This window comes from Melopsittacus undulatus, chromosome 27 (genome assembly GCF_012275295.1).
Source record: "Melopsittacus undulatus isolate bMelUnd1 chromosome 27, bMelUnd1.mat.Z, whole genome shotgun sequence".
NCBI lineage: Eukaryota > Metazoa > Chordata > Aves > Psittaciformes > Psittaculidae > Melopsittacus > Melopsittacus undulatus.
Genome location: NC_047553.1, coordinates 741835 through 766496, shown reverse-complemented (window position 1 = coordinate 766496; position 24662 = coordinate 741835). Strand labels below are relative to the sequence as shown.

The 24662-nt window shown below is 59.9% G+C and overlaps 2 protein-coding genes across 3 annotated transcripts in view; one reads left to right on the top strand and one right to left on the bottom strand.

Annotated features, from left to right (window-relative positions):
• Window positions 1-14164: 14164 nt before the first annotated feature.
• On the bottom strand, window positions 14165-18712 carry LOC101868614 (zinc finger protein 628-like). 2 transcript variants are annotated; one of them, XM_034072425.1, is made up of 2 exons: window positions 15783-18712; window positions 14165-15344 (listed from the first exon to the last, which is right to left on the bottom strand). In XM_034072425.1, exons 1-2 carry the CDS (start codon window positions 18669-18671, stop codon window positions 14223-14225), a joined length of 4011 nt encoding a protein of 1336 aa, XP_033928316.1. In that variant the 5' UTR covers window positions 18672-18712; the 3' UTR covers window positions 14165-14222. The 2 variants fall into 2 exon arrangements, with proteins under 2 accessions (XP_033928316.1, XP_033928315.1); XM_034072424.1 differs by having other exon boundaries at window positions 14165-16399; window positions 16472-18712.
• Window positions 18713-20470: 1758 nt separating this feature from the next.
• LOC101876811 (deleted in malignant brain tumors 1 protein-like) overlaps window positions 20471-24662 on the top strand; it is a 38912-nt gene continuing 34720 nt past the window's right edge. Inside the window, exons 1-2 of the mRNA XM_034072372.1 lie at window positions 20471-20474; window positions 24137-24460. Of these exons, the coding sequence (XP_033928263.1) occupies window positions 20471-20474; window positions 24137-24460 (328 nt within the window). The remainder of the gene's footprint in view (window positions 20475-24136; window positions 24461-24662) is intronic.

The window sequence follows — 24662 nt, the reverse complement described above, 5'->3', positions numbered from 1 at the left end:
CCCCCCCATTGACACCCACATCCCCATTGATACCCACATCCCCATTGACACCCACATCCCCATTGACACCCACATCCCCATTGATACCCACATCCCCATTGACACCCACACCCCCCCATTGACACCCACATCCCATTGATACCCACATCCCCATTGATACCCACATCCCATTGATACCCACATCCCCATTGATACCCACATCCCATTGATACCCACACCCCCCATTGACACCCACATCCCCATTGATACCCCCCCCCATTGATACCCACATCCCATTGACACCCACATCCCCATTGACACCCACATCCCCATTGACACCCACATCCCCATTGATACCCACATCCCACATTGATACCCACATCCCCATTGATACCCATATCCCCCCCATTGACACCCACATCCCCATTGATACCCACATCCCCATTGATACCCACATCCCCATTGATACCCACATCCCACATTGATACCCACATCCCCATTGATACCCACATCCCACATTGATACCCACATCCCCATTGATACCCATATCCCCCCCATTGACACCCACATCCCATTGATACCCACATCCCCATTGACACCCACATCCCATTGACACCCACATCCCCATTGATACCCACATCCCCATTGATACCCACACCCCCCCATTGATACCCACATCCCCCATTGACACCCACACCCCCATTGACACCCACATCCCCATTGACACCCACACCCCATTGACACCCACATCCCCCATTGACACCCACATCCCCATTGACACCCACATCCCCATTGACACCCACATCCCCATTGACACCCACATCCCATTGACACCCACACCCCACACTGACCCCCACATCCCCATTGACACCCACATCCCCATTGATACCCACATCCCCATTGACACCCACATCACCCATTGACACCCACATCCCCATTGACACCCACATCCCCATTGACACCCACACCCCACACTGACCCCCACATCCCCATTGACACCCACATCCCATTGACACCCACATCCCCATTGACACCCACACCCCCATTGACCCCCACATCCCCATTGACACCCACATCCCCATTGACACCCACATCCCATTGACACCCACATCCCCATTGACACCCACATCCCTATTGACACCCACATCCCCATTGACACCCACATCCCCATTGATACCCCCCCCCATTGATACCCACATCCCATTGACACCCACATCCCCATTGACACCCACATCCCATTGACACCCACATCCCCATTGACACCCACATCCCCATTGACACCCACATCCCATTGACACCCACATCCCCATTGATACCCACATCCCCATTGACACCCACACCCCCATTGACACCCACATCCCCATTGATACCCACATCCCCATTGACACCCACACCCCCATTGACACCCACACCCCCATTGACACCCACACCCCACACTGACCCCCACATCCCATCACCCCATACATGGTTGGGGGTCCAGCCCCACTTTATTGCTGTGGGGTCCCCAGCAGCCTCTGCAGGACCCGAACCAGCTCCCGCAGCTCCCCCCGCACCCCCCGCACCTCCTGCAGCAGCTCCTCCAGCTGGGGGGGGCCCCGGCAGGGGGGACCCACATCCTGCCCCACATCCATGGGGCGCAGTGGGGCTGGGCCGGGGGGGGTCCTATGGGTGCTGAGGGGCTCCAGGGGGGGATGGGAGCCTGGAGGTGGTGGTACCAGGGTGGGGGGTGGGGATGGGGGCACTGGGGATGCAGGGAACCAATCAGAGCCTGGGATGAGGTCTGGGGAGGAAAGAGACAGAGATGAGGCACTTACCATCATCATCATCATCATCCATCATCATCATCCATCATCATCATCATCCATCACCATCATCCATCATCATCATCATCATCATCATCATCATCCATCATCATCATCATCATCATCCATCATCCATCATCATCATCATCACCCATCATCATCACCCATCATCATCCATCATCATCCATCATCATCCATCATCATCCATCATCATCCATCATCATCATCATCCATCATCATCCATCATCATCATCATCCATCATCATCCATCATCATCATCCATCATCATCATCATCATTATCCATCAGCAGCAGCATCATCATCCATCATCATCATCATCATCATCATCCATCATCATCATCATCCATCATCATCATCATCCATCATCATCCATCATCATCCATCATCATCATCATCACCCATCATCATCACCCATCATCATCCATCATCATCCATCATCATCCATCATCATCCATCATCATCCATCATCATCATCATCCATCATCATCCATCATCATCATCATCCATCATCATCATCATCATTATCCATCAGCAGCAGCATCATCATCCATCATCATCATCATCATCATCACCCATCATCATCATCCATCATCATCCATCATCATCCATCATCATCCATCATCATCATCCATCATCATCCATCATCATCATCATCCATCATCATCATCATCATTATCCATCAGCAGCAGCATCATCATCCATCATCATCCATCATCATCATCATCCATCATCATCATCATCATCATCATCCATCATCATCATCATCCATCATCATCCATCATCATCATCACCCATCATCATCACCCATCATCATCCATCATCATCCATCATCATCCATCATCATCCATCATCATCATCATCCATCATCATCCATCATCATCCATCATCCATCATCATCATCATCATCCATCATCATCATCATTATCCATCAGCAGCAGCATCATCATCCATCATCATCATCATCATCCATCATCATCATCCATCATCCATCATCATCCATCATCATCATCATCCATCATCATCATCATTATCCATCATCATCATCATCCATCATCATCATCATCATCATCATCCATCATCATCATCCATCATCATCCATCATCATCATCATCCATCATCCATCATCATCATCCGTCACCATCATCATCATCACCCAAGTAATTCCCTGCTCGATACCCTCTGGACCTGGATCTGGATCTCGTGGGCTCAGCATGGAAGCTTCTGGACCAGGTTCAGCTCCAGGCTCTGCACTCCACGTGGGTCCCTCAGCACCAATGTGTGCAGCAGGATGGGGGCTTCCCATGGTCCCATTGGGATCCAGCTCCATTGTGGTCCCATTGGGATCCAGCTCCATTGTTGTCCCATTGGGATCCAGCTCCATTGCCGGATGGGTGCTCACCATGGTCCCATTGGGATCCAGCTCCATTGCCGGATGGGTGCTCACCATGGTCCCATTGGGATCCAGCTCCATTGCCGGATGGGTGCTCACCATGGTCCCATTGGGATCCAGCTCCATTGCCGGATGGGTGCTCATTGTGGTCCCATTGGGATCCAGCTCCATTGCCGGATGGGTGCTCATTGTGGTCCCATTGGGATCCAGCTCCATTGCAGGATGGGTGCTCATTGTGGTCCCATTGGGATCCAGCTCCATTGCAGGATGGGTGCTCATTGTGGTCCCATTGGGATCCAGCTCCATTGCAGGATGGGTGCTCATTGTGGTCCCACTGGGATCCAGCTCCATTGCAGGATGGGTGCTCATTGTGGTCCCATTGGGATCCAGCTCCATTGCAGGATGGGTGCTCATTGTGGTCCCATTGGGATCCAGCTCCATTGCCGGATGGGTGCTCATTGTGGTCCCATTGGGATCCAGCTCCATTGCCGGATGGGTGCTCATTGTTGTCCCATTGGGATCCAGCTCCATTGTGGTCCCATTGGGATCCAGCTCCATTGCAGGATGGGTGCTCATTGTGGTCCCATTGGGATCCAGCTCCATTGTGGTCCCATTGGGATCCAGCTCCATTGCAGGATGGGTGCTCATTGTGGTCCCATTGGGATCCAGCTCCATTGCAGGATGGGTGCTCATTGTGGTCCCATCCGGATCCAGCTCCATTGCAGGATGGGTGCTCATTGTGGTCCCATTGGGATCCAGCTCCATTGCAGGATGGGTGCTCATTGTGGTCCCATTGGGATCCGGCTCCATTGCAGGATGGGTGCTCATTGTGGTCCCATTGGGATCCAGTTCCATTGCAGGATGGGTGCTCATTGTGGTCCCATCATGAACCAGCTCCATTGCAGGATGGGTGCTCATTGTGGTCCCATCATGAACCAGCTCCATTGCAGGATGGGTGCTCATTGTGGTCCCATTGGGATCCAGCTCCATTGCAGGATGGGTGCTCATTGTGGTCCCATCCGGATCCAGCTCCATTGCAGGATGGGTGCTCATTGTGGTCCCATCTGCATCCAGCTCCATTGCAGGATGGGTGCTCATTGTGGTCCCATCATGAACCAGCTCCATTGCAGGATGGGTGCTCATTGTGGTCCCATCATGAACCAGCTCCATTGCAGGATGGGTGCTCATTGTGGTCCCATCATGAACCAGCTCCATTGCAGGATGGGTGCTCATTGTGGTCCCATTGGGATCCAGCTCCATTGCAGGATGGGTGCTCATTGTGTTCCCATTGGGATCCAGCTCCATTGTAGGATGGGTGTTCATTGTGGTCCCATTGGGATCCAGCTCCATAGCAGGATGGGTGCTCATTGTGGTCCCACTGGGATCCAGCTCCATTGCAGGATGGGTGCTCATTGTGGTCCCATTGGGATCCAGCTCCATTGCAGGATGGGTGCTCATTGTGGTCCCATTGGGATCCAGCTCCATTGCAGGATGGGTGCTCATTGTGGTCCCACTGGGATCCAGCTCCATTGCAGGATGGGTGCTCATTGTGGTCCCATCATGATCCAGCTCCATTGCAGGATGGGTGCTCATTGTGGTCCCACTGGGATCCAGCTCCATTGCAGGATGGGTGCTCATTGTGGTCCCATTGGGATCCAGCTCCATTGCAGGATGGGTGCTCATTGTGGTCCCATCCGGATCCAGCTCCATTGCAGGATGGGTGCTCATTGTGGTCCCATCATGAACCAGCTCCATTGCAGGATGGGTGCTCATTGTGGTCCCATCATGAACCAGCTCCATTGCAGGATGGGTGCTCATTGTGGTCCCATCCGGATCCAGCTCCATTGCAGGATGGGTGCTCATTGTGGTCCCATCTGCACCCAGCTCTGCCCCAGGATGCGCAGCAGGGGCCAGATCCTGCTCTGCTTTGGGGCTGGCGCCTTGCATGGGCCCAGCCTTGAACCTGTTGGTCCCAATTGGATCCCATCCTGCCTTGGATCTATTGCTCCCAATGGGACCCCATCCTGCCTTGGACCTGTTGGTCTCAACTGGATGCTGTCCTGCCTTGGATCTATTGATGCCAATGGGATCTTGTCCTGCCTTGTATCTGCTGGTCCCAATTGGACGCTGTTCTGCCTTGGATCTATTGGTCCCAATGGAATCCCATCCTTTCTTCGATCTATTGATCCCAATGGGATCCTGTCCTGCCTTGTATCTCTTGATCCCAATGGGACCCCATCCTGCCTTGGATCTATTGGTCCCAATGGGATCCCATCCTGCCTTGGATCTGTTGGCCCCAATTGGGTCCCATCCTGCCTTGGACCTGTTGTTCCCAATGGGATGCTGTCCCACCTTGGATCTATTGCCCCCAATGGGATGCTGTCCCACCTTGGTCCTGTTGTTCCCAGCTGGGTCCCATCCTGCCTTGGTCCTGAGGGCACCATTGGGGTCCTGCCCCCCCTTAGCCCCACGCTCCCCTCCTGCCTTGGCCTTGGTGCTCTGGATGAGTCCAACTGGGTCCCGGTGCCCCTTGAGGATCCGGATGGGATCAGTCCTGGCTCTGCCTCGGAGGCTCCGGATCCCCCCTGGCCCCACAGGGATGTGGGTGCTGGGGGGGGGCAGGGATGGGGACGTTCCTGTTGGGAACACCGAGTCCTGTGATCCTGCGGCAAAGAGGAGGTGGCTCAGGACAGATATGGGGGGAGCCCCAACTCCATCCCATCCCATCCCATCCCATCCCATCCCATCCCATCCCCATCCCCATCCCATCCCATCCCCATCCCATCCCATCCCATCCCATCCCATCCCATCCCCATCCCATCCCATCCCCATCCCATCCCATCCCATCCCATCCCATCCCCATCCCCATCCCATCCCATCCCCATCCCATCCCATCCCATCCCATCCCCATCCCATCCCCATCCCATCCCATCCCATCCCCATCCCATCCCATCCCCATCCCATCCCCATCCCCATCCCATCCCATCCCCATCCCATCCAATCCCATCCCATCCCCATCCCATCCCATCCCCATCCCATCCCCATCCCCATCCCATCCCCATCCCATCCCCATCCCATCCCATCCCATCCCCATCCCCATCCCATCCCCATCCCCATCCCATCCCATCCCCATCCCATCCCATCCCCATCCCATCCCCATCCCCATCCCCATCCCATCCAATCCCATCCCATCCCATCCCATCCCCATCCCATCCCCATCCCATCCCATCCCATCCCCATCCCCATCCCATCCAATCCCATCCCATCCCATCCCATCCCCATCCCATCCCCATCCCATCCCATCCCATCCCCATCCCATCCCATCCCATCCCATCTCATCCCCATCCCATCCCATCCCCATCCCATCCCATCCCATCCCATCCCCATCCCATCCCCATCCCATCCCCATCCCATCCCATCCCATCCCATCCCATCCCATCCCCATCCCATCCCATCCCCATCCCATCCCCATCCCATCCCCATCCCATCCCCATCCCATCCCATCCCCATCCCATCCCCATCCCATCCCATCCCCATCCCATCCCATCCCATCCCCATCCCATCCCCATCCCATCCCCATCCCATACCCATCCCATCCCATCCCATCCCATCCCATCCCATCCCATCCCCATCCCATCCCATCCCATCCCATTCCCTATTCCACACCTCTGTGATCCCTCCCCATGATGCTGTACTGGTACCTGCACACTCAGCACCCTCACACCCCTGGCTCCTGCTGCTGGGCACTGGTGCCAGTGTCCCAAGGCTCCCAATGCTTCCAAAGGCCTGGAACTGGTGTCCTGCAGGGTCCAATGCTCAGCAGGATCCCCTTTGCCCCTTATCCCCCCGATCCCATCTCATCCCATTGCATTCCCCTCAATCCTATTGCATCTCATCCCATCCATATCCCACCCCACTCCCATCTCATTCCATCCCACCTCACAACATACCATTGCATCTTTCCCCCATCCCATCTCATCCCATCCTCATCCCATTGCATTCCACCATCCCCTCCATCACCCCCATCACATCCCATCCCAAACCCATCCCCACTCCATTGAATCACGCCATCCCCTGCATCCCCCAAATCCAATCTGCATCCCATCCCCATCCCATCCCCATCCCATCCCCATCCCATCCCATCCCCATCCCCATCCCATCCCATCCCCATCCCATCCCCATCCCATCCCCATCCCATCCCATCCCCATCCCCATCCCATCCCATCCCCATCCCATCCCCATCCCATCCCCATCCCATCCCCATCCCATCCCCATCCCCATCCCCATCCCATCCCCATCCCCATTCCCATCCCCATCCCATCCCATCCCATCCCATCCCCATCCCATCCCATCCCATCCCATCCCCATCCCATCCCATCCCATCCCCATCCCATCCCCATCCCATCCCCATCCCATCCCATCCCATCCCCATCCCATCCCCATCCCATCCCATCCCATCCCATCCCCATCCCCATCCCCATCCCATCCCATCCCCATCCCATCCCATCCCATCCCATCCCCATCCCATCCCATCCCATTCCCATCCCATCCCATCCCCATCCCATCCCATCCCCATCCCATCCCCATCCCCATCCCATCCCATCCCATCCCATCCCATCCCCATCCCATCCCATCCCATCCCATCCCCATCCCATCCCATCCCATTCCCATCCCATCCCATCCCCATCCCATCCCATCCCCATCCCATCCCATCCCCATCCCATCCCCATCCCATCCCATCCCATCCCATCCCATCCCATCCCATCCCCATCCCATCCCATCCCCATCCCATCCCATCCCCATCCCATCCCATCCCATCCCATCCCATCCCCATCCCATCCCCATCCCCATCCCCATCCCATCCCATCCCCATCCCATCCCATCCCATCCCATCCCCATCCCATCCCATCCCATCCCATCCCATCCCCATCCCATCCCCATCCCCATCCCCATCCCATCCCATCCCCATCCCATCCCATCCCATCCCATCCCCATCCCATCCCATCCCATCCCCATCCCATCCCATCCCCATCCCATCCCATCCCATCCCATCCCCATCCCATCCCATCCCCATCCCATCCCATCCCCATCCCATCCCATCCCATCCCATCCCCATCCCATCCCATCCCCATCCCATCCCATCCCCATCCCATCCCATCCCATCCCCATCCCCATCCCATCCCATCCCCATCCCATCCCATCCCATCCCATCCCATCCCATCCCCATCCCATCCCATCCCCATCCCATCCCATCCCATCCCATCCCCATCCCATCCCATCCCATCCCATCCCCATCCCATCCCATCCCCATCCCATCCCCATCCCATCCCATCCCATCCCCATCCCATCCCATCCCATCCCATCCCATCCCCATCCCCATCCCATCCCATCCCCATCCCATCCCCATCCCATCCCATCCCATCCCATCCCATCCCATCCCATCCCCATCCCCATCCCATCCCCATCCCATCCCATCCCCATCCCATCCCATCCCATGCCCTGTCCCACCCGAGCACACCACGCTGGCATCCTCCTCATGTGCACACACGTGTGTCCTCCATCCCCGGTGCCGGCACCGCTCCAGGCCGCGCTCGTCCCCGCGGCACCGAACCCCATTCAACCATATGGGGCCGGAGCCCTCCCCGAACCAGGCCCCTCCCGGCGCCGCCAGGGCCGCCCCACACCGCAGCTCCCGGCACACGACCGACGCATCCGGTAACCCCCAGTCGTCATCGCAGACTGAGCCCCAGCGCCCGGCATGGAGCAGCTCAACCCGACCAGCACACGGACTGGGGCCGTCGGCAAGGCGTACTGGGAATGGGGCTGGGAGACAGGGATGGGATGGGATGGGATGGGATGGGATGGGGATGGGATGGGATGGGGATGGGATGGGATGGGATGGGGAGGGGATGGGATGGGGAGGGGATGGGATGGGGATGGGATGGGGATGGGATGGGATGGGATGGGGATGGGGATGGGATGGGATGGGATGGGGATGGGATGGGGATGGGATGGGATGGGATGGGATGGGATGGGATGGGGATGGGGATGGGATGGGATGGGATGGGATGGGGATGGGGATGGGATGGGATGGGATGGGATGGGGATGGGGATGGGATGGGATGGGGATGGGATGGGATGGGGATGGGATGGGGATGGGATGGGATGGGATGGGATGGGGATGGGATGGGATGGGATGGGATGGGATGGGATGGGGATGGGGATGGGATGGGGATGGGGATGGGATGGGATGGGATGGGGATGGGGATGGGATGGGGATGGGATGGGATGGGATGGGATGGGGATGGGATGGGATGGGATGGGATGGGATGGGATGGGGATGGGATGGGATGGGATGGGATGGGATGGGATGGGATGGGGATGGGATGGGGATGGGATGGGATGGGGACGGGGATGGGGATGGGATGGGGATGGGATGGGGATGGGATGGGATGGGGATGGGATGGGGATGGGATGGGATGGGATGGGATGGGATGGGGATGGGATGGGGATGGGATGGGATGGGATGGGATGGGATGGGGATGGGATGGGGATGGGATGGGATGGGGATGGGATGGGGATGGGATGGGATGGGGATGGGGATGGGATGGGGATGGGATGGGGATGGGATGGGATGGGATGGGGATGGGGATGGGGATGGGATGGGATGGGATGGGATGGGATGGGATGGGGATGGGGATGGGATGGGATGGGATGGGGATGGGGATGGGATGGGATGGGGATGGGGATGGGATGGGATGGGGATGGGGATGGGATGGGATGGGATGGGGATGGGGATGGGATGGGATGGGGATGGGGATGGGATGGGGATGGGGATGGGATGGGGATGGGATGGGGATGCAGCGGTACCCAATGGAGAGCGGGGGGGGGGTGTGCAGGGAACAGCGGTACCCAGTGGTGAGTGGGGGGAGGGGGTGCAGAGGGCCTGCTGTGGGAGCATTGGGAGCGCTGGCATGGACTGGGATGAACTGGGAGGGACTGGGATGGACTGGGAGGGACTGGAACCTACTGGGGTGAACTGGGATCTACTGGGATGGACTGGAACTCACTGGGATGAGCTGGGATCTACTGGGATGGACTGCAACCCACTGGGATGTACTGGGATCTACTGGGTGGACTGGTATGGACTGGGAGGGACTGGAACCCACTGGGATGAACTGCGACCCACTGTGATGAACTGGGATCTACTGGAATGGACTGGGATCGCTGTGATGAACTGGGACCCATTGGGATGTACTGGGACTACTGGGATACAGAGGGACCACTGGGATGTACTGGGAACCACTGGGACCATCTATGGTGCACTGGGATCTATCAGGACCCATTGGGACCCCTTGGATCCATTGGGGTCACCCCTGGGGGCTGCAGGGCCCAGTTACCCCCCCCCATACCTGAGCTGTGGGGTCCCAGCAGCACCACTGGAAACCAGTGCGGGGAGGGGGGAGGGGGGCAGCATCCGGACACCCCGAGTGGAGAGAACAGGAACCAGTGAGACCAGTGCCCCGTGACCAGTGCAACCAGTGTGTCCAGTGCAACCAGTGTGACCAGTGCCCAGTGCAACCGGTGCCCAGTGTGACCAGTGCCCTGTGACCAGTGCCCACTGCCCCGTGACACACACCCAATGTGACCAGTGTGCCCAGTGTGCCCAGTGCCCCCCGTGCCTTTCCCGTCCCCGGACCCCTTCCCAGTGCCCTGCATCTGCACCCCCCCAGTGTCCCACATCCCCACTGTGTGCAGTGCCCCTTGCGCTGCTCCATGCAGTGCCCATGCAGTGCCCATGCATCACCCATGCAGTGCCCCATGCATCACACATGCATCACTCATGCATCACCCATGCAGTGCCCATGCAGTGCCCATGCAGCACCCATACAGCACCCATGCAGTGCCCATACAGTGCCCATGCAGTGCCCATGCAGTGCCCATGCAGTGCCCATGCAGCACCCATACAGCACCCATGCAGTGCCCATACAGTGCCCATGCAGTGCCCTGTGCAGCACCCATGCAGTGCCCATACAGCACCATGCAGTGCCCATGCAGTGCCCCATGCAGTGCCCATACAGCACTGCTTGCAGTGCCCATGCAGTGCCCATGCATCACTCATGCATCACCCATACAGCACCCATGCAGTGCCCCATACAGCACCCACACAGCACCCATGCAGTGCCCCATGCAGTGCCCATGCAGTGCCCCATACAGCACCCATACAGCACCCATGCAGTGTCCATGCAGTGCCCCATGCAGCACCCATGCAGTGCCCATGCAGCACCCATGCAGTGCCCATGCAGTGCCCCATACAGCACCCATGCAGGCCCCATGCAGTGCCCATGCAGTGCCCCCTGCAGTGCCCCATACAGGACCCATGCAGCACCCATACAGCACCCATGCAGTGCCCATGCAGTGCCCCTCTCAGGCCCAGCACAGCCTCACCGAGCAGCAGCACCAGGACCATGGTGGCTCCTTAAGGGCTGGGGCCGGGATGAGTCAGCCCCAGCTGCGTCCATCCCATAGCCCATCCCATTCCCATTCCCCATCCCATTCCCTTCCCATAGCCCATCCCATTCCCATTCCCATTCCCATTCCCTCTGGCCAGGATACCCCAGGATGGGGGGGGGGGGATATGATGGGATCAGGGCAGGATCTGCCCCCCCCCCCCCCCCATCCCCCCCCCCCCCCATCACGTGTTGGGTCAGTGGTTGTGACCCAGGGGACACACGTGCGGCGGTCACGTGACGCGCCACGCGCGTGCACGGCGCCTCCGAGCCACGTGACGGGGCACGGATCGCGTGTGGTCACGTGTGCACACGTGGACACCAGTGTACACACACACACACGTGTGCACGCGGCATGGGGGGGGCAGGGGGGCCAGGCTGGGGGTGAATGGGGGTCATGGGGGGGTTACTGGGGCCGTACTGAGGGATACTGGGACTGTACTGGGGCCATACTGGACCATACTGGGGGATACTGGGACCATACTGGGGCCGTACTGGGACCATAATGGGGGATACTGGGGCTGTACTGGCAGGGTACTGGGGATGTACTGGGGGTACTGGGGTCATACTGGGACCATACTGGGGCTGTACTGGGGGATACTGGGGCTGTACTGGGACCATACTGGGGCTGTACTGGCAGGGTACTGGGGATGTACTGGGGGGTACTGGGGTCATACTGGGGCTGTACTGGGACCATACTGAGGGATACTGGGGCTGTACTGGCAAGGTACTGGGGCCATACTGGGGCTATACTGGGGCCATACTGGGGCCATACTGGGACCATACTGGGGGATACTGGGGCTGTACTGGGGCCGTACTGGGGCCATACTGGGGCCATACTGGGGGATACTGGGGCCATACTGGGACCATACTGGGGCTGTACTGGGACCATACTGGGGGATACTGGGGCTGTACTGGAGGGGTATTGGCGTCATACTGGGGGGGTACTGGGGCTGTACTGGGTGGTACTGGGGTCATACTGGGGGGGTACTGGGGCCATACTGGGGGGACACTGGGGCTGTACTGGGAGCAGAGTGGGGCCATACTGGGGGGGATATGGAGACCATACTGGGCAGAGACACTGGGGCCATACTGGGGTCACTGGGGCTGTACTGGGGGGCTGTAATGGGACCATACTGGGGTCACTGGGGCTGTACTGGGGGGCTGTAATGGGGCCATACTGGGGTTACTGGGGGGCTGTAATGGGGCCATACTGGGGTTACTGGGGCTGTACTGGGGGTCTGTAATGGGGCCATACTGGGGTCACTGGGGCTGTACTGGGGCCATACTGGGGCTGTACTGGGGGGTCTGTAATGGGGCCATACTGGGGTTACTGGGGCTGTACTGGGGGATCTGTAATGAGGCCATACTGGGGTTACTGGGGGGCTGTAATGGGGCCATACTGGGGTTACTGGGGCTGTACTGGGGGGCTGTACTGGGGCCATACTGGGGTCTCCCCCTCTTCCCAGTAACCAAACCCCCTACCCCACCCCCCCCGGCAGCCAATGGCCCCGCCCAGGCCCCGCCCCTAGCGACGCCTCAGCCAATAGAAGGGCCTCGCCTTAGCAACAGGCCCCGCCCACCCGGAGGGCGGAGCATCGCTGGGGGCGGGGCTTCTTTATTGACCACGCCCCCTTCCGGCCTCCCATTCCCCCCCCCCCCCCCCAAAGCAAAGGACCCCATGGGATGGGGCCATGGGGGTGTGGGTGGGGGGGTCCATAGGGGGTCAATGGGGTGTCCATGGGGGTGTCCATAGTGGGGTACATGGGGGGTCAATGGGGTGTCAATGGGGGGTCCGTAGGGGGGTCCATGGGCAGAGTCCATGGGGGTGTCCATAGTAGGGTCCATGGGGGGTCCGTAGGGGGGTCTATAGGGGGGTCCATGGGGTGTCCCAGGGGTGTCCATTATGATGTCCCTGGGGTGTCCATGGGGGATCCCAGGGGTGTCCATAGGGGGTCCATGGGGATCCATAGGGTGTCCATGGGGTTTCCAGGGGTGTCCATGGGGGCTCCATGGGGTGTCCATGGGGTGTCCCTGGGGTGTCCATGGGGGATCCCAGGGGTGTCCATAGGGGATCCATGGGGATCCATAGGGGGGTCAATTGTGGGCTCCATGGGGTGTCCATGGGGTATCCTAGGGGTGTCCAAGTGTCCATGGGGGTGTCCATGGGGTGTCCATGGGGATCCATAGGGGTGTCCATGTGGTGTCCATGGGAGATCCCAGGGGTGTCCATAGGGGATCCATGGGGATCCATAGGGGGGGTCAATTGTGGGCTCCATGGGGTGTCCATGGGGATCCATAAGGGTGTCCATGGGGTATCCCAGGGGTGTCCATAGGGGTGTCCATGGGGATCCATAGGGGTGTCCATGGGGTATCCCAGGGGTGTCCATAGGGGTGTCCATGGGGATCCATAGGGGTGTCCATGGGGTATCCCAGGGGTGTCCATAGGGTGTCCATGGGGATCCATAGGGTGTCCATGGGGGCTCCATGGGGTGTCCCTGTTGTGCCGGTGCTGCCCCATCACGTGTGCACCAGGGGCCCATTGCTCAGCTCCGGTGTCCCCATGTCCCCCCCGGTGCCCCCCCGGGTGTGGGGCTGGAGCAGGAGGAGCCGGGCAGGGCCCCCCCCAGGCCCCTGCAGCAGCAGCAGCATCGGGGGCAGCCCCATGGATGGGGATGGGGGGGGACCGGCCATGAGCAGCTCGGGGGGGGCCTGGGGCACCTCCAGGGGCTTCAGGTGGACGTTGGGCACCTCAATGGGCTTGAGTTGGGCATTGGGCATCTCCATGGGCTTGAGTTGGACGTTGGGTACCTCAATGTTCAGTTGGGCATTGGGCATCTCCATAGGCTTGAGTTGGATGTTGGGTACCCCGATGTACTTTAGCTGGACATTGGGTACCTCCAAGGTCTTTACTTGGACACTGGGCATCTCCATAGTCTTGAGTTGGGCATTGGGCACCTCCATAGGCTTCAGTTGGATGTTGGGCACCTCCATAGGCTTGAGTTGGACGTTGGGCACCTCCATAGGCTTCAGTTGGATGTTGGGCACCTCCATAGGCTTGAGTTGGGCGTTGGGCACCTCAATGGGCTTCAGTTGGATGTTGGGTACCCCGATGGTCTTTAGTTGGACTTTGGGCACCTCCATGGTCTTTACTTGGACGTTGGGTACCTCAATGTTCACTTGGGCATTGGGCATCTCCATGGGCTTGAGTTGGGCATTGGGCATCTCCAAGGTCTTTACTTGGACATTGGGTACCTCAATGTTCAGTTGGACGTTGGGTACCTCCATGGGCTTCTGTTGGACACTGGGCATCTCCATGGGCTTGAGTTGGACTTTGGGCATCTCCAAGGTCCCTACTTGGATCTTGGGCACCTCAGTGTTCACTTGGACACTGGGCACCTCAATGGGCTTGAGTTGGACGTTAGACACCTCCATAGGCTTCAGTTGGATGTTGGGTACCCCGATGCTCTTGAGTTGGGCATTGGGCATCTCCAAGGTCTTTACTTGGACATTGGGCACCTCAATGTTCAGTTGGATGTTGGGTACCTCCATCGGCTTCAGTTGGACATTGGGCATCTCCATGGGCTTGAGCTGGGCACTGGGTACCTCAATGGGCTTCAGTTGGATGTTGGGTACCTCAATGTTCAGTTGGACACTGGGCATCACCATGGGCTTGAGTTGGACATTGGGTACCTCCAAGGTCTTTACTTGGACGCTGGGTACCTCAATGTTCAGTTGGATGTTGGGTACCTCCTTGGGCTTCAGTTGGACATTGGGCATCTCCATGGGCTTGAGCTGGGCACTTGGTACCTCAATGGGCTTCAGTTGGGCATTGGGTACCTCCAAGGTCTGTACTTGGACGCTGGGCACCTCAGTGTTCAGTTGGGCATTGGGCACCTCAATGGGCTTGAGTTGGACGTTAGACACCTCCATAGGCTTCAGTTGGACATTGGGTACCTCCAAGGCCTTGAGTTGGGCATTGGGCATCTCCAAGGTCTTCAGTTGGATGCTGGGTACCTCCAAGGTCTTTACTTGGACGTTGGGTACCTCAATGTTCAGTTGGGCACTGGGCATCTCCATGGGCTTGAGTTGGATGTTGGGTACCCCGATGGTCTTTAGTTGGGCATTGGGCATCTCCAAGGTCTTTAGTTGGACATTGGGCACTTCCAAGGTCTTTACTTGGACGCTGGGCACCTCAGTGTTCAATTGGGCATTGGGCACCTCAACAGGCTTCAGTTGGACATTAGAAACCTCCATAGGCTTCAGGTAGATGTTGGGCACCTCCAAGTTCTTTACTTGGACATTGGGTACCTCAATGTTCAGTTGGACGTTGGGAATCTCCATGGGCTTCAGTTGGACACTGGGAATCTCCAAGGTCTTGAGTTGGACACTGGGCACCTCCATAGGCTTCAGTTGGATGCTGGGTACCTCAATGGGCTTTACTGGGACATTGGGCACCTCAAGGGGCTTGAGTTGGACATTGGGCACCTCCATCCCCTGGTGCTGGGCACCAGGCTCCTCAGTCACCTGGATGTGGACCCCGAGCACCTCAGTGCTCTGGAGGCCGTTGGGCACCTCGGTGGCTTCCAGATGGCCACTGGGCACCTCTGTGCTCTGGAGCTGGATGTTGGCCACCTCCATGGGCTGGAGCTGGATGGTGGCCACCTTGGGGGCCTGTGGAAGAGCTTGGAGCTGGACACTGGTGACATCCAATGGCTGTGGTAGGGTTTGGAGCTGGCCATTGGCCACTTCAGATGCTTGGAGCTGGATGGTGGCCACCTCGGATGCTTGGAGCTGGACACTGGTGACATCCAATGGTGGTGGCAAGGCTTGGAGCTGGCCATTGGCTACCTTGGATGCTTGGAGCTGGATGGTGGCCACCTTGGAGGCCTGTGGAAGAGCTTGGAGCTGCCCATTGGCCATCTCAGCACCCTGGAGCTGGATGGTGGTGGCATCCAATGACTGTGGTAGGGTTTGGAGATGCCCATTGGCCACCTTGGATGCTTGGAGCTGGACACTGGTGACATCCAATGGTGATGGCAAGGCTTGGAGTTGCCCATTGGCCACTTCAGATGCATGGAGCTGGATGGTGGCCACCTTGGGGGCCTGTGGAAGAGCTTGGAGCTGCCCATTGGCCACCTTGGGTGCATGGAGCTGGATGGTGGCCACCTCGGATGCATGGAGCTGGACGCTGGTGACATCCAATGGCTGTGGTAGGGCTTGGAGCTGCCCATTGGCCACCAGTGGGGCCTGCCCCCCACTCGATGGGATCCCCCCATTGGCACCACTCTTTAGGATGACAACCCCACTGCCCCACGTTGCCCCGGGCACCACCAGCACCTGGGACCCATGGCTGGCATCGGAGGGCTCCGCCATGGGGCCGGGCAGCACCAGGAGCTTCCGTGGGGCAGGTGTGGGGCTGGGGCCGTGCAGCAGGAGCAGAGCCTGGGGCCGGGGTGTGGGGTGGCTGCGCAGGTGCCGCTGCAGGTATGAGGCCACGGTGAAGGCCTTGGCACAGAGCGGGCAGCGGTGGGGCCGGGCGCCGGTGTGGGTGCGACGATGGAGCCGCAGGTTGGAGGAGTGGGTGAAGGTCTTGGGGCACTGGGGACAGGCATAGGGCCGCTCACCCGTGTGCACCCGCTGGTGCTGCCGCAGGTTGGAGGGCTGGGCGAAGGCCTTGCCGCACACCCCACACGTGTGGGGCCGCTCGCCCGTGTGCAGCTGCCGGTGCCGCCGCAGGCTGGATGAGTTCTTGAAGGCCTTGGGGCACTCGGGGCAGCGGTAGGGCCGCTCGCCCGTGTGCTGCCGCTGGTGGTACTGGTAATGCGAGGCCCACTTGAAGGTGAGGCCGCATTGGGCACACTCAAAGGCTCTGAGCCCAGTATGGACCCGCTGGTGGGTCTGGAGCAGTGAGGAGCGCTTGAAGGCCTTGGGGCACTGGGGACACGGGTAGGGCCGCTCGCCGGTGTGGTCCCGCAGGTGGTACCGCAGCCCCGAGGAGCCCTTGAAGGCTTTGCCACACTCAGGGCACTGGTATGGGCGCTCCGATGCCGCGGTCGTGCCATGGGGGAAGCCCCCCCCTAAGTGTGGGGCAGCCTTGGGGCCCTTGAATGGGCGCTGGGCAGCGGGGGGGCCGTGGCGGTGCCGCGGCACCAAGGTCTTGGTGGGGCGAGGGGATGGGGGTGATGGTGCCGGTGTTGGCAACCGATGGCTCCTTTGGTGGCCCAGCAGCTCCTGGTGGCTGCCGAGGCTCAGCGGGCACAAGGAGCAGCGCCATGGGGGGGGCTCCGGTGGGGCCGGTGTGGGGCTCGGCAGCGTGGGGGGCTGGGGGCACTGGTGGGGCCGGGCACCGGTGTGGCTGCGGTGATGGAGCCGGAGGTTCGAGGAGTGGGTGAAGGTCTTGGGGCACTGGGGGCAGGCATAGGGCCGCTCACCCGTGTGCACCCGCTGGTGCTGCCGCAGGTTGGAGGGCTGGGCGAAGGCCTTGCCGCACACCCCACACGTGTGGGGCCGCTCGCCCGTGTGCAGCTGCCGGTGCCGCCGGAGGCTGGACGAGTTCTTGAAGGCCTTGGGGCACTCGGGGCAGCGGTAGGGCCGCTCGCCCGTGTGCTGCCGCTGGTGGTACTGGTAATGTGAGGCCCACTTGAAGGTGAGGCCGCATTGGGCACACTCGAAGGCTCTGAGCCCAGTATGGACCCGCTGGTGGGTCTGGAGCAGTGAGGAGCGCTTGAAGGCCTTGGGGCACTGGGGACACGGGTAGGGCCGCTCGCCGGTGTGGCCGCGCTGGTGGTAGAGCAGCGCCGAGGAGCCCTTGAAGGCCTTGGGGCACTGGGAGCACTGGTAGGGGCGCTCGGCCGTGTGGCTGCGCTGGTGATGGGCCAGGCGCGAGGACCAGCGGAAGCACTTACCGCATTCCCGGCAGGAGAACGGGGGCTGTGGGGCAGACCCACAGCGGGAGCCGGCGGCCATGGGGGCGGCCACGTGGAGATGGCGCGGGGAAACGGGGGGCGTGGCCTCTCCTAGGGGGCGTGGCCTCCGCTTGAGGGGCGTGGCCTCTCCTAGAGGGGCGCGCTCCCCGCTAGAGGGGGCGTGGCCTCCGCTTGAGGGGCGTGGCCTCTGTGAGGGGCGTGGCTTCTCCTAGAGAGGCACTCTGTATGCTAGGAGTGCTCCCCGCTAGAGGGGGCGTGGCCTCCGCTTGAGGGGCGTGGTCTCCGGGAGAGTGGGCGTGGCTTCCCCAGTAGGCCGCGCTCTCCGCTAGAGGGGGCGTGGCTCTTCTTTGAGGGGCGTGGCCTCCGCTGGAGGGCAGCTCCGGCTGACCCTCAGAGGCCACGCCCCCTTCCAGCCCCTCACAAACCCCGCCCCTCCCTCCCGCAGGCCACGCCCCCTTCCAGCCCCTCACAAGCCCCGCCCCTCCCTCCCGCAGGCCACGCCCCCTGCTCCCCTCAGAGGCCCTCCCGGCCCCGCTCTCCCCCGCAGGCCCCTCCCCTCCGCTCCCCCAAGCCCCGCCCCTTCCACCGCCTCCCCCCTCCCGTCCCCGGTTCCCGTTCCCCCACCCCCCCCTCCGTACCCCGCTCCCGTTTCCGGTCTCTCCCCGTTCCCGTTTCCGGTCCCCGTTACCGGTCGCTCCCCGCTCCGCCGCCGCGCAGCGCCTGGGCCGCACCGAGAGCGAAGCCCCGCCCCTCCCGGCGCCGTGCGCATGCGCAGGGGGAGGGGGCAGAGCCGCGCGGGGCATGCTGGGAAGTGTAGTCCGCTTCGCCGCCGTATGGGGGGGGTGTGCCGGCACCGCGACCCCAAAATGGGCTCAAATCACCCCAAAATGGGTCCGGAACACCCCGAAACGGACTCGGAACTCCCAAAAACGGACTCGGAAGCCCCAAAAACGGGACCGGGGACCTCAAAAACGGGAGCGGCGACCCGAAAACGGGTTTAAATCACCCAAAAACGGCTCCGGAACCCCCCGAAACGGACTCGGAACCCCCAAAAACGGGAGCGGGGACACCAGAAACGGGAGCGGCCACCCCAAAATGGGTTTAAATAACCCCAAAACGGGTCCGGAACCCTCAGAAATGACTCGGAACCCCCAGAAACGGACTCGGAACCCCCAAAAACGGGAGCGGGGACCCGAAAACGGGAGCGTGGACCCCAGAAACGGGAGCGGCGACCCCAAAACGGGTTTAAATCACCCAAAAACGGGTGCGGAAACCCCCGAAACGGACTCGGAACCCCCAAAAACGGGAGCGGGGACCTCAAAAACGGGAGCGGCGACCGCAAAACGGGTTTAAATCACCCCAAAACGGGTCCGGAACACCCTGAAACGGACTCGGAAGCCCCAAAAACGGGACCGGCGACCCCAAAAACGGGAGTGGCGACCCCAAAACGGGTTTAAATCACCCCAAAACGGGTCCGGAACCCCCCGAAACGGACTCGGAACCCCCAAAAACGGGAGCGGCGACCCCAAAAACGGGTTTAAATCACCCAAAAACGGGGCCGGGGACCTCAAAACCGGGAGCGGCGACCCCAAAACGGGCTCGGAAGCCCCAAAAACGGGACCGGGGACCCCAAAAACGGGAGCGGCGACCCCAAAACGGGTTTAAATCACCCAAAACGGGTCCGGAACACCCCGAAACGGACTCGGAACCCCCAAAAACGGGAGCGGCGACCCCAAAACGGGTTTAAATCACCCGAAAACGGGTCCGGAACCCCCCAAAACGGGAGCGGGGACCCCAAAAACGGGAGCGGGGACCTCAAAACGGGCCCGGAGCCCCACCATGGGTGAGTAAGGACCAGACCCTCATGCACTCCAATGGCTCCTTATGGGGCTGCCCCATTATCCCATATCCCAAAGCTTTGTCCCTTTGGACACCCGGATCCCATCCTGATCCCAGCCCCTCTGGGATGAATCCATGTGTTAGGAAGGGGGGGGGCACTGAATCCATAGGGAATGGGATGGGAAGGGGGGGGGGGCACTGAATCCATAGGGAATGGGATGGGAAAGGGGAAAGGGGGGGCACTGAATCCATAGGGAATGGGATGGGAAAGGGGAAGGGGGGGGCACTGAATCCATAGGGAATGGGATGGGAAAGGGGAAAGGGGGGGCCACTAAATCTATAGGGGATGGGATGGGAAAGGGGAAGGGGGGGGCACTAAATCCATATGGAAAGGGGAAAGGGGGGGCACTGAATCCATAGGGAATGGGATGGGAAAGGGAAAGGGGGGGGCACTAAATCCATAGGGAATGGGATGGGAAAGGGAAAGGGGGGGGCACTAAATCCATAGGGAATGGGATGGGAAAGGGGAAGGGGGGGCACTGAATCCATATGGAAAGGGGAAGGGGGGGGCACTGAATCCATAGGGAATGGGATGGGAAAGGGGAAGGGGGGGGCACTAAATCCATAGGGAATGGGACGGGAAAGGGGAAGGGGGGGGCACTGAATCCATAGGGAATGGGATGGGAAAGGGGGGCACTGAATCCATAGGGAATGGGATGGGAAAGGGGAAGGGGGGGGCACTGAATCCATAGGGAATGGGATGGGAAAGGGGGGGGCACTGAATCCATAGGGAATGGGATGGGAAAGGGGAAGGGGGGGGGGCACTAAATCCATAGGGAATGGGATGGGAAAGGGGAAAGGGGGGGGCACTGAATCCATAGGGAATGGGATGGGAAAGGGGGGGGCACTGAATCCATAGGGAATGGGATGGGAAAGGGGAAAGGGAAAGGGGGGGCACTGAATCCATAGGGAATGGGATGGGAAAAGGGAAGGGGGGGCACTGAATCCATAGGGAATGGGATGGGAAAGGGGAAGAGGGGGGCACTGAATCCATAGGGAATGGGATGGGAAAGGGGAAGGGGGGGGCACTAAATCCATAGGGAATGGGATGGGAAAGGGGAAGGGGGGGGCACTGAATCCATAGGGAATGGGATGGGAAAGGGGAAGGGGGGGGCACTGAATCCATAGGGAATGGGATGGGAAAGGGGAATGGGGGGGCACTGAATCCATAGGGAATGGGATGGGGAAGGGGGGGGCACTGAATCCATAGGGAATGGGATGGGAAAGGGGGGGGCACTGAATCCATAGGGAATGGGATGGGAAAGGGGAAGGGGGGGGGCACTAAATCCATAGGGAATGGGATGGGAAAGGGGAAAGGGGGGGGGCACTGAATCCATAGGGAATGGGATGGGAAAGGGAAAGGGGAATGGGGGGGCACTGAATCCATAGGGAATGGGATGGGAAAGGGAAAGGGGGGGCACTGAATCCATAGGGAATGGGATGGGAAAGGGGAAAGGGGGGGCACTGAATCCATAGGGAATGGGATGGGAAAGGGGAAGGGGGGGGGCACTGAATCCATAGGGAATGGGATGGGAAAGGGGAAGGGGGGGGCACTGAATCCATAGGGAATGGGATGGGAAAGGGGAAGGGGGGGGCACTGAATCCATAGGGAATGGGATGGGAAAGGGGAATGGGGGGGCACTGAATCCATAGGGAATGGGATGGGGAAGGGGGGGGGCACTGAATCCATAGGGAATGGGATGGGAAAGGGGGGGGCACTGAATCCATAGGGAATGGGATGGGAAAGGGGAAGGGGGGGGGCACTAAATCCATAGGGAATGGGATGGGAAAGGGGAAAGGGGGGGGCACTGAATCCATAGGGAATGGGATGGGAAAGGGAAAGGGGAATGGGGGGGCACTGAATCCATAGGGAATGGGATGGGAAAGGGAAAGGGGGGGCACTGAATCCATAGGGAATGGGATGGGAAAGGGGAAAGGGGGGGCACTGAATCCATAGGGAATGGGATGGGAAAGGGGAAGGGGGGGGGGCACTGAATCCATAGGGAATGGGATGGGAAAGGGGAAGGGGGGGGCACTGAATCCATAGGGAATGGGATGGGAAAGGGGAAGGGGAAAGGGGGGGGCACTGAATCCATAGGGAATGGGATGGGATGGGAAGGGGGGGGCACTGAATCCATAGGGAATGGGATGGGAAAGGGGAAAGGGGGGGGCACTGAATCCATAGGGAATGGGATGGGAAAGGGGAAGGGGGGGGCACTGAATACATAGGGAATGGGATGGGAAAGGGGAAGGGGAAAGGGGGGGGCACTGAATCCATAGGGAATGGGATGGGATGGGAAGGGGGGGGCACTGAATCCATAGGGAATGGGATGGGAAAGGGGAAGGGGGGGGCACTAAATCCATAGGGAATGGGATGGGAAAGGGGGGGCACTGAATCCATAGGGAATGGGATTGGAAAGGGGGGAGCACTGAATCCATAGGGAATGGGATGGGAAAGGGGAAGGGGGGGGCACTGAATCCATAGGGAATGGGATGGGAAAGGGGAAGGGGGGGGCACTGAATCCATAGGGAATGGGATGGGAAAGGGGAGAGGGGGGGCACTGAATCCATAGGGAATGGGATGGGAAAGGGGGCACTGAATCCATAGGGAATGGGATGGGAAAGGGGGCACTGAATCCATAGGGAAAGGGATGGGAAAGGGGGGGCACTGAATCCATAGGGAATGGGATGGGGAAGGGGGGGGCAGTGAATCCATAGGGAAGCACGGGGGGGGAGGAGGGCTCTGCACAGGAGGAGGGGCCAATCCTGCCCTCCCAGCACCCTGCTCCCATGGGAATGTTGGGATCCCGGCTCCTATCCCTGGGAATGCTCCTGGGCTTCGCCTGCCTCAGGGGTGAGTGGCATTCCCAGCGCATCCCAATGGGAAGGGATGGGACATGGAGGCCTTTGGGAAGCAGGGAGAGGGGGAGGCTGTGGCTCCGGTGCCATTCCCAAAGGGAATGTCGGTGTCGGGAATGGCTTTGTTTGTATTGGCCAAGGGCACAAAGTGCGAGCGGGAGCGTTCCGGGGTCGGGAATGGGGGATGGAAACGGGAGCGTTACATGGATTGGGAATGGGAATAGGGAAAGGGGAGAGTTCCATGGGTTGGGAATGGGAATAGGGAAAGGGGAGAGTTCCATGGGTTGGGAATGGGAATAGGGAAAGGGGAGCATTCCATAGATTGGGAATGTGGGAATGGAAACAGGAGCGTTCCATAGATTGGGAATGGGAATAGGGAAAGGGGAGAGTTCCATAGATTGGGAATGGGGGAATGGAAATGGGAGCGTTCCAGGGATCAGGAATGGGAATTGGGAAATGGAAATGGGAGCATTGCATGGATCGGGAATGGGAATAGGGAAAGGGGAGCATTCCATAGATTGGGAATGGGGGAATGGAAATGGGAGTGTTGCAGGGATCGGGAATGGGAATAGGGAAAGAGGAGCATTCCATAGATTGGGAATGGGAAGGGAACAGGCATCCCAAGCCCCTTTCCCATTGGGAATGGGCACACAGATGGTTCCCCTCCTGCACCTGCATTCCCTTTGCCTTGGAGCCGCATCCATGGCTCCCACCCAATCCCATCCACCCATCCCGATCCCATTCCAGCTGCTTCCCAGTCCATCCGCCTGGCCCACGGCCCCCACTCCTGCTCCGGCCGCCTCGAGCTCTTCCATCAGCAGCAATGGGGCACAGTGTGTGGGGAGCACTGGGATCTCCGGGATGCGGCTGTGGTGTGCCGGGAGCTGGGATGTGGTCCGGCTCGATCCGCATCCGGATCCGCACGCTTCGGGATGGGATCCGGACCCATATGGATGCATGGGGTCAACTGCAGTGGGACGGAGCTGGACCTGGCTTCATGTCCCAGTGCGGGCTGGGGGGAGAGCACCTGCAGCCATGGGGAGGATGCTGGGGTGGAATGTGAAGGTAATGGTAGGGAAAGGGGATCCTGTCCTGATCCTGGCACAGGGATCGGGAACAGCAGTGGGATGGAGCACAGGGTGCTGGGAGCGGGTGGGATCACATCCCGATCCCTGCATCACCTCATCCCAATCCCTGCATCATCATATCCCGATCCCTGCATTGTCACATCCCAAACCCCTCCATCACCTCATCCCCATCCCCTCCATCACCC